The 10,389-nt window shown below is 36.8% G+C and overlaps 2 protein-coding genes across 6 annotated transcripts in view; one reads left to right on the forward strand and one right to left on the reverse strand.

Moving 5' to 3' along the window:
* Nucleotides 1-7,341, forward strand: part of FIP1L1 (factor interacting with PAPOLA and CPSF1) — a 38,288-nt gene extending 30,947 nt beyond the window's left edge. For 2 of the 4 annotated variants that reach the window (XM_053940283.1, XM_053940284.1), the window contains 4 exons: nucleotides 760-849; nucleotides 1,786-2,011; nucleotides 6,147-6,284; nucleotides 7,018-7,341. In XM_053940283.1, the coding sequence (XP_053796258.1) occupies nucleotides 760-849; nucleotides 1,786-2,011; nucleotides 6,147-6,284; nucleotides 7,018-7,165 (602 nt within the window). In that variant the 3' untranslated portion in view covers nucleotides 7,166-7,341. The remainder of the gene's footprint in view (nucleotides 1-759; nucleotides 850-1,785; nucleotides 2,012-6,146; nucleotides 6,285-7,017) is intronic. The other 2 variants (XM_053940285.1, XM_053940286.1) reach the window with 1 other exon arrangement.
* Nucleotides 7,342-8,209: 868 nt separating this feature from the next.
* Nucleotides 8,210-10,389, reverse strand: part of LNX1 (ligand of numb-protein X 1) — a 66,420-nt gene continuing 64,240 nt past the window's right edge. For both annotated transcript variants that reach the window (XM_053940282.1, XM_053940281.1), the window contains exons 9-10: nucleotides 9,921-10,079; nucleotides 8,210-8,920 (exon numbers count right to left, since the gene is read on the reverse strand). In XM_053940282.1, the coding sequence (XP_053796257.1) occupies nucleotides 8,785-8,920; nucleotides 9,921-10,079 (295 nt within the window). In that variant the 3' untranslated portion in view covers nucleotides 8,210-8,784. The remainder of the gene's footprint in view (nucleotides 8,921-9,920; nucleotides 10,080-10,389) is intronic.

Here is a 10,389-nt window from a genome sequence, read left to right on the forward strand (position 1 = left end):
ACTGGGGAGAAATACTTCTGTCTGATGAGAATTACTCAAGATCTGATGGACTATCTCAAAATTTATTGTAAAAGTTTGTAATACCATTAATAATTTGTTTGTAGTATACATTTAAAGTTAAGTTTAAGTTTAAACTTTAGATCAGAATATGCTGACAGCCAATGTCTCATGTACCATACATGTGTTGTTGACATAGTGGCAAGTCAAGGAAATTAGCAGTCTTTTAGGTCCAGCTGGTTTTTTTTGCTATTTCTGGCTGCTTTCCTTTGACGAATTTCAGGTCTTGGCAGCATAATGAGCAGCAGAATATTGTATTAGGACATTTTTATCCGTTAACCCTTCATTTTGCTTGTAGACCTGAAATTAAACTGTGTCAAGTATTTTATTAGAGGCAAAATCTTGTATAAATGCGTTTTTAAGGAATTATAATACTTTTCATTGCAAATGTATTTTAACAATGAAGTGTTTTTTCCTGCTCCACTGCCTGCTCTAAAGGTTTTTGTATTCCTCCTCTGGATGCTTGGCAAACTGCTCTCTTAAGCTTCTGCCATAGCTTTCTGAGGCAGGCATACCCCAGACATTACAGGCAAGGCAGTCTGAACATAGCTATCAGCAGGAGCCACTGCTTTTATAACTCAACAGTATTAAATAGAGCACCAGTAACACACTTTACATTGTTCAGTGGATATTTATGTTAATTGTACTGTTAATCTCTTTGTGACACCGTGAAGTCAAGTAAATATTGTTCTCGTATTATAGATGATGAAGTGGAGCTCAAAACAAACGATTTATTGAAAGTTAGGAAAGCTAGCAAGGCAGATAAGCAGAAAGGGAGAAGTCCTCAGTACTGTAAGTCCGCTAGAGAGTGCTCTTTCCAGCTAAATACTCAGCCCTTGTTTTTCCTTTACAGGATGTGTTCATGGGACTTCTGGTGAGGGAGGGCAGGACAGAACAACTGGGGTATTAAAAGTAGCAGCTCTGTATTACACTGAAGTTGGCAAAAAGCAGTGGAGAAGCATTCCTTCTCCCCATTGCTAGCTATCAAAAAAAGGTTGGGAGACAGTGTTAAAACTTCCTTCTTAACATCTTAACATGTCACTTCTAGATTAAGACTATGCTTGATTTTCTTAAATTGTTACATTTTAGTGGTATTAGTGTTTGTGCTGAGTATTCATAAATGTTATCTTACAGAGCACAAGTGGGAGCATTATTTCTTCTCCCCAGAGTGAATTTATTTCTTAAGCTCCTTTTACATCTGTAATCAGAAAAGTATGACAAAGTATAGTATAGAATATAAATCAGTGAATGAGAACTTCATAGCTAACGTTGTATTTCAAATACAATGATTTTAAAGTACAAGAGATAAAAATAATAGCATTTAAATATAAGGCTGGAAGTGTCCTGTATTTTCAGAGCACCTGAGTTTCAAATGCAGTTTTGTTTTCTGGTGTTTTTGTTTTGTTGTTCCCCCAAAATAAAGCCATTTGACCACAAAGAATCAGATTCTTTAAGCCAGTATTTGCACATCTGTTTTTTTTCCCCATAAGTATTTAGACAGTCTTTGGGGCATGTACCCTGGTTCTGTACATCCTCATAAGAAGTATTTAAATGAGTGCCAGAAGCTTTTGTAATAACCATGGGGAAAATGCAGTGTTTGCATAGCATTAAGTGAAAGGGGAAGATTAAAAAATGTCATTGGAGGAAACTGACAAGTGTTTTTTCGTGCATTAGTTTCCATATGATATTTGATTTTGTTCTTTCTAATAAATACATCTCTTTCTTTAGTCACCTTTCCACACCCTGCAGGTTCTGCACCCTCATGGTCTAGTCTTTTGGACACCAGCAAACAGTGGGATTACTATGCACGAAGAGAGAAAGATAGGGAACGTGAGAGAGAGAGATCCCGAGATCGGGATCGCGACCGGGACCGGGACCGAGACAGAGATCGAGACCGTGCCAGAGACAGGGAAAGGGACCGAGATCACAGTCCGTCTTCAAGTGCGTTCAACAGGTCAGTGAAATGTCCTAAACATGCTGTAACTCTGCTCAAAACCCTTGTCTCTGTTAAACAGTGTACTTCAACATTCAAATTTAGTGCTTTGCTGCATGTTCCAGAGAGCTGGGTGGTGTGGCTTCCTCGCCTTTGCCCTTTTCTTTTGGAAGCTATAATTCTAAATTTCTACATGTAAAACAGAAGCAGAAAAAAAGGACAGTATACATCCAAATTGGTCATAATGCTTTAGAGGTTAAAGGTGACTTAAGTCTTAAGAATGTCTGAAATACCCATCTCTTTTTGACATCAGTAGGTCTAGAAAAAATCTACAGAAAAATCTATAGAAGTACCAAATTCGGTACTAAGAGCAACATGTTGCAACATTTCACCTTAATTAATGGTATTAAATACCTGCTAAAATGGTTAATATGGTTATTAAAAATGGCTGGATAATAATCTCTCTCATTTAAAACTATTATTTCAAGGTCAAGAACTTTTCTTTAATTTTGATGTAGATGATGAAAATCATGTCAGAAAAATGTATTCAGCTTTCTAATTCCTTTTAAAAAAAAGCTGTTCTGTGGTTCATGTGTTCAAGTACAAAGCACTTAATGTTGAGCTCACTATGGCTCCACAGAACAGAAGTCTACTGGTTAGCCAGATTTTTCTAAATTTCCTCTGCTTGTTATCTGCTTTTTGGGGTAAATATCTGACACTTTTCTCAGTGTTCATTGTTAAGTTTAAATTTTTGCAGAATATATATGTTAGCTATTAGGCAGATTGTTTTTACTAATGGTTTTAAGCTAAAGGGAGAGTACTGAGAGTCAACATTACTGTGGTTGAGAGATGACATTTTTGCATGATGATTGTTAGCTGCTGAAGACCCAAACTGGGTGCAGGCTGGGGGATTTTCCATGTATGCTGGTGTGGTGATGTCCTCTCCTGTGGGCATGTGCTTCGTTCCAGGGTCAGTTTCTGAGGACTGAAGACCTGTCTAAACATCTGTTTCTCAGACAGCTTGATTGAAGGCCAGAAAGAGCCCTGGTCATTCAAGGGTGCTTGAAATGAACCTTAATAGCTTCCAGGCCTCAAGAAATCTCTGTGCTGCTGCCAGAGTTATCTGTAAAGGAGGGGGAAGAGCAGGCCTCAACTTTTTTATGTGACTGAATTATCCACCATCTGTAGCAAAGCTGTTGCCACATGGCTGTATTAGAAAATGGGAGGCCCTTAACTGGGATAAGTTGGTTTGGGAATCACAGAAGATGTGTGAGAGGCTTAAGAAAGAACATGCAGATATAATATTTCTTAAGAAGGTTTATTTTCAATTGTGTGCACTTAGGAAAATAAAATGAATGGAACTGTGAGGAAGAGAACATGAACTATTTTAAAGATTGCACAGATTTATGGCTTTTATTTATATTCCCTTTGTTTAAACTTTGATCAAGTGGTACTTTGGTGGGGTTTGTAGCAAGCATCAGGTTTAGCATTTTACTGCTCAGAAATTACAGCTTTCAATGCTTTTAGCAGTTGTTTTCCAGATGAATAGCCCGTGTTTTTGCTACAACATTTCTTAAAATTATAGGAAAATAGGATTATTTTTATTCTCTTATAACCAAAATGTGGTTTAAAAATGAACTTTCAGCTGTCTTTATATTCTGTTCTGCTTTTACCCTGCTACCCTCAGAGAAAAGTGTGCATTCTTACAATGCATCCCACTCTGGCCCTTTCAGAAGATGCCATTATTTTTGGACTGTTTCCCTTCTGCAAAGGCTGGGACTTTATTTTGTTTGTTTGGGTTCGTTTGTTTTGTTTTGTTTTTATTTTGGTAGTTTCAAGTCAATTAGTTACCACTAAAAATGTAGACATTGGAATTTGATTGATATGTTACTCTAGTGTGGTTCTTCCTCAGCAATTTGAAAAATTAAAACAAAACAAAAACCCAAACAAACAAAAAAAAAACAAAACAAAAAAACCAAACAAAAAAAAAAAAAAAAAACAAACAAAACCAAACCCCAGCAACTGTATTTCTAAGAACTTAATAATCTCATGCAGAAGAGCAAATGAAGGTCTACCTGGCTGGATTGCAACTTTACAGGATTGGTGTCCTGGTGGTCAACAAACTAAATGAGACTCCACGATCAGTGAGCAATAAAGGTCAAAAACACTGAGCAGCATTAGAGTGTTCCTGAAAGCTCCCAACACACTGGTCTTGGCAAACTGATTTCTTGTTTTACTTAGAGAAGCTGTTTATTTTCATCAGACACACTTACAAGCTGTCATGGTTCTTTTGTAGTTTGCCAAAATAAGGTTTAAAAGGGAGTATCAGTAATATTTTAACCTTTTCTAGAGTGTTATAAAATAACTGGGTGACAGAGCAAATGCAGAGTGTGAATTGCCATTAAGGGCTTTGGATCTCATCTTTGCAACCAAGTCATAAGTCTACAAGTAGCCATCCTATTTGGCATGGCAATGTTATCAGAAGTTAGTGGTAAGCATTCAAATTTTAACTTTTTAATTATATACTGATCATCCAAATATTAGTTTTATGAAGCAATATCAGTTATGAGAGGAAACTACAGTTGCACAGAGAGGCTGGGGAGTCTCCATATCCATGGAGATAATCCTGAAGCTGTCTGGACATGCTACTGGTCAGCTGGTCCTGATGGCCCTGCTTTAGCTGAGGTTTGGTCCTGATGACCTCCACTTATGCCTCCCAACCTCAGTTTTTGTGCCATTTGATCTCAAATGTGCTTTTCAGGATTTGATCAGCTTACTCTCAGGTCTGAGGTTATAAATGCATTATAAAATCAATGAAGTTGTATTACTCAGTGGCAAATCATAATTTTGAGTTCAGTAGTTGTAGCTGTAGTTTTCCTGGTTTTGATGTGTGAATATTTTTCGTGTCCCTTAGAAAAGCAGAATTTTCGATCGGGTGGTTAATGTTTCTCTACAGTGTCTTAAATTACTAATTTCTGGCATTTGCTTAGTGATGTAATCATACAGGGTTTTATTAAAAAGTCTAGTGCTGTTGCTTCAGGTGTTCCCCATTCTCACTGAGTTTTTATGCATAGCTGTAATAATCATTAGTGTAATATCCTCACTTGGGAAATGGCCAGAGGATCCAGGTTGTGGCAGATAAAATGGTTTTGATCTCAGTTTTCACTGCTCCAGGTCATGAGAAATCTCTTTAGGCTTGGGCTGTTCTCCCTGTGTGATTTGTCTGATCCATTCTGCTGCTGCAGGGACCTCAGGAAGATACTTTCTTTTATGGTGAATGTTGGCAGAGACAGAAACACTTGCCTGTCACTAGGTCAACAGTATCTAAGTTGTTACTGATTTTACTTCTTTAGAACGACTGGTTACATTGTGCCTTTCTTTAGGACTTGGTGGGGATCTCCCAAACTATGGTTAGGGAAGGCTTCATGTGATATATATAAATAATTACACTAAGTTCATTTGTATTGAAGTTGCACTGTTAAATTATGCTGGGTAGCATTTTCTTAGTAGAGAAATGATGAAATGATCATGCCTTTTTAAGCTATGCTAATGTACCATTTGAGTAGTGTTCAGGGGTTTTTACCAGCATTGTGGCAGGGCAGCATTCCATGGCAATCCAAGAGAGAAGTGGAAGTAGGGTTAGCACCAGCATTGGAGAAAAATTCATTTCAAAAGCAGCCCAAAACATTTAGTATATTTTGCTCTTTGTACTTAGTACTTCCTTTTCTTGAAGCGAGTATAAGGAAATAGCTAACTGTACCAAAATCTAATTTTAATTTACCCAAATTGTATAATAGTCCAAAAGTGTGCTGATAAGTGTTGAATATTTCAAACACTGATCCAAAAACATTACTGAAGTTTATGTAGGATTGTATTTCCTTCACAGTTAGATACAGGTTCAAGCTAACAGCTTGATAACTCCTATATAAACTTAATGGGGCACTGTTGTATTCTCTTTCATTTTTAACGAACAATTTCCTTTCAAAACTGGATTAACTGCACAAGTCTAGTGTACAACATGAAGAACTTTATTATCCTTTAAGCCCTGGAACTCATGTAGACACCAGATGCAATATTAAGATTTTCCTGTCATTTAGGTTATTACTGTTATACTCCTTGGTCTTACTGTCCTGAAAATCTTTTCTTTCTGAGTCAGTGATGAAGAACGCTACAGATACAGAGACTATGCAGAGAGGGGCTACGACCGCCATAGGACAAGCAGAGAGAAAGAAGACAGACACAGAGACAGGAGACACAGAGAGAAAGAAGAGACTCGACACAAGTCATCTCGAAGGTTTGATTTCTCTTTTTTTAATAGGATATGAAAGACTTGCCCAGTTTAAAAAAAAAAAAAAAGTAAACTTTTAAAAGAACCCCAAACAAACAGGAGTTTTGTGGAACGACTGTAAACACTTGAATGTGCTACTTGGAACAAGTCTGCCATGTAAAATGTAGACAGACAAAAAGCAATACTGACCCTGGGTAACCTCATAGTGAGTGATGTATTTGATAGTCAGTATGTGAACAGAAATTAGGACATCGGGGAAAGAAGGGTAAAAATGGTGAGTCAGAAAGGGATGGAATGAAGCTGACATTCAGCAGCATGAACAGAACAGCTCAACAGTCATTCTCAGTAAGTAAAATAATCCTCACAGTCACTTGATAGAAATTGTTCTACCTGATTCATTTTAAGTTAGAAATAAAAGTTAAGTCCAGAAAATGGGGTCAACAAGAATGTCAAATTATTAAGGAATGCCAACAGGTGCATGACATTGTTAAAAGTATTGCTATTAGAATATGGGTTACAAATGTGAAAAATCATTCCATTTTTCCCCAAAAAAGTATAGGATGGATAGATGTATGTTCTATTCCAGGAAAAATTCAGTTTTGCACTGACATCCAAAAACTCTGAGTTGGGAGCAGATGCCAGTTTTCAAATATGAATGCAGAAACTGTTTTTTTGGTACTTTGTAATGAAATAGGGCCTGAAGTGTCAAGTATTTGAGGTATGTTTTCTCTCTATTTAGTAACAGCAGACGTCGTCACGACAGTGAAGAAGGGGATAGCCACAGAAGGCACAAACACAAGAAGTCCAAAAGAAGCAAAGAAGGAAAAGAAGCCAGTGGTGAACCTGCTCCTGAACAGGAAAACACTGAAGCTGCCCCTGTGGAATAGGCTTGTGTGATTTTTTTGCCTACTTGCATATATATTAGTGCCAGAAATAGATTACTATAAATCTTGTTATTTTTCTGGGAATTATAATAATTTGCTCTTAATCTTGTTCTGTTAGTTTGAAATCAAAGGTTACTTTGGTTTTTTTTGAAAATAAAAGAACGAATTTTTCATGTTAAGGTTCTTGGACTGACTTTGTCTTTTAAGAAACAGTGAAAAAAAATCTTACAGCTAGAGGCTTATGCTCTTACAATATAAGTAGGGCTTAAACTGTTTGTATTAAATTGTCTCCTTTTTTCATAAGCCAATGGGAAGGTCATTCTTTTATTGACTTTAGAAACAGTGTGCATTCATTTTATTATATACCCAACATCTGGAACAGTGTGGGTTTAGCATAGCTTTTGGAGTCATATTTGGAAAGGTCATCCTTTACTACAGGGACACACAAGAACTGCAGGCTCTTCAAAAACCTTGTAATAATGTGAAGCAAAAAAAACCTAGGGAAAGTGGGAAAGGTGCCGATTGTTCTTAGTTGAATGGAACACTGATCATGGGGATGATACACTTGGTAATTATGTCTGGTTTGTGTGGGTGCATAAGGATGAATTAAGCTGGATAATCGTCCCTGCTGCTTTTCAGTGGCTTAAGAGAGAGTTCATTTTAGTCTTTGTTCTAGGGGAACAGCTGCCCTTAACATGATAAAGATTAACAAACATATCCTCTTCCCACTACAAGCTTGTGAGATAAAAACAAGACTGTGGAACATGAGTAATTTGCAGAGAAAGACAAAGGACTATTTTAGGAGACATATAAGACCAGCATCACTTTCAGATTTACTTCATGCAGAACAGTATCAAGTGTGATTGATAAGGCAGTCCCACAAAAATTTTACTGCTATTCAAAAGACTTGATGGTGTTAGGAGGGTGCAGTGTACTTCCTTAAAAGTAATATTCTGTATAAAAATCCCAGATTTAATAGTATTAATCAGAACAAACCAGGGAAACGAGGTAATTTGGTTTTGGATGAAAATAATGTCTGTACAAGTACACAGTTACAATTATTTTTAATTATTTTAGAAATTTCATTCACAGTTTTACAGACTAACAAACAGTACTTGAAAGTCTTGAAAATACCAGCTTCATGCTGACCATGAAAAGGTACACATAATCAAAGTGCTATTAACGTGTTGGATAAAAACCTTCACCTGATTATTGCAACTAGAAAAATTGCAAGAAATATTTCCATAAGTTATTCAAGGTTTTCTTCTTGTAAATCAAAATAAAGTGGGTGAGCAGAAGCTGTTGCTCCATAAATTTCATTATTTTTATTATAATGCATTAAATAGATATATAGGTATGTATAAAAAAAACAACAAAAAACCCTTAAGAACACAGGGAAGGAAGGACTTAAGTCTGTAGCTTGGATCACTCTGAAGTGATTTTCTGACAGGTGTCACTGCTTTGCCTAAACTTGACTTTTCTTGACATGCAGGCTGAAATTTCACAAACCTTTTCTTTATAAATACATACTCTACTCCCCAAAAAAGCAGACTGGTGTTCCTTTTTTAATTTTTTTTTCCCGCATGTTAAGATACTTGTCATACTCTCCACGAAGACTTGTTTTATAAAAATGTGCCAGGCCAGGACACAATTGTGAGAGTAATTTTTCCTTTTAGTTCTTTGAGCATCCTTGCCAAGCAGGCATGCATCATTCCTGATGTGTTCCTGCCATTGACAGCAAGGAGGATGTCACCGCATCTGAAAAAATAAATGCAAGACAACAATTAAACAAGGTGACTTATTGTAACTGTTTTCAAATGCCAAAGCACATCCTTAAGCCGGGGAAAGGGGTAGAAATGAGTATTATGGTTCCATCTCTGGCTACTGCTCATGAATAAGGGAATAAAGCAGGTGAAAATACGTCACTTGTTTGGGTTTGTTACAAATTTATAATTAATTAGACATATTTGAAAGAAAACATGATATAGTTCTTCTGACATTCATGCTAATGAATCATCATCACAGACTCATAGAAGGGCTTCAGTTGAAGGGACTTCAAAGATAATCCAGTTCCAATCTTTGCTCTGGCCAGGGACACCTTCTACTTGACCAGGTTGCTCAAAGCAAACCTGTCCTTGAATAAGGAGGATGCATCCACAGCTTCTCTGGGCAACCTGTTCCAGTGCCTCACCACCCTCACATTAAATAATTTGTAATATCTGGTCTAAATCTACTGCCTTTCAGTTTAAAGCCCTTGTCCTAGCACGACATACCCTTGTAAAAAGTCCCTTTCCAGCTTCTTGTAGACCCTCTTTAGATACTAGAATGATCTGTTCTCTGAACAACTGTACCTTTTAAGCCTTGTTAATTGATGTGAGTTTATGCCATGATTGTGCATCTACTCTTTTCAAGTGTATTGATTTTTGCAGGGAAGGTGTCTGCTTGGGGTGTTTAGAACTATGTGGGAAACCTCTGTGCTGGTATGCTTTGTACCACCTCAGATATCAAATTGACTCTTCTTTTAACTTACGTACTAGTAGAGTATTAGACATCTGAAAATATGCTATGAAGGCAGATCTGTTAAACTTCAGGATACTTATGTCCTGTTTCCATATCTCCCAGAGTTAGTACTGTATCAGTAAGTCCTTCTCCCGTCCCTGCCACTGCCTTAATGAAAACATGTTTTTTAAAACCCCCCACAAGTTAGCCACAAGAAGAACTTAATTAAATGCAACTTTTTTTAGATAGTAATCATTACCTAATTCTGCCATCATTATATGCTGGTGTTCCCCCAACAATGGATTTGATAAAGAATGGTTTGTTCCCAGTATGTTCTTCATAACCTCCTACGATGCTGAAGCCAAGACTTCCAGATGTATTTCTTCGTAAGACAATTTCTTTGCAGCTGTACAAATACCTGAAATAAACCAGTTTAATTAAATGTCTTATAGTAACTTTAGATTCTGATGAACCGCTAATAATGAATCGTTCTTTTCATGCACCCATAAAGTGTTTTTAAGAGTTAAAGTAGTGCCGTATTTCCACTGTATTAAGCACTCACACTTCTTTTCTGTTCCTGTAGTACTGCTTTCCTGTTATAACCAGATAATCAGTTATCTCAAAACTAAAATTAGTCTTGGACTTAAGTAGTAAATAAGGTTTTTTAATAGGGTAGGAGTCTATGCCAATGATCTAGTTGGTGTGATGGAGAAAAGCACTTAAGCCTG

Source organism: Vidua chalybeata, chromosome 4 (assembly GCF_026979565.1).
Source record: "Vidua chalybeata isolate OUT-0048 chromosome 4, bVidCha1 merged haplotype, whole genome shotgun sequence".
NCBI classification, from domain to species: domain Eukaryota; kingdom Metazoa; phylum Chordata; class Aves; order Passeriformes; family Viduidae; genus Vidua; species Vidua chalybeata.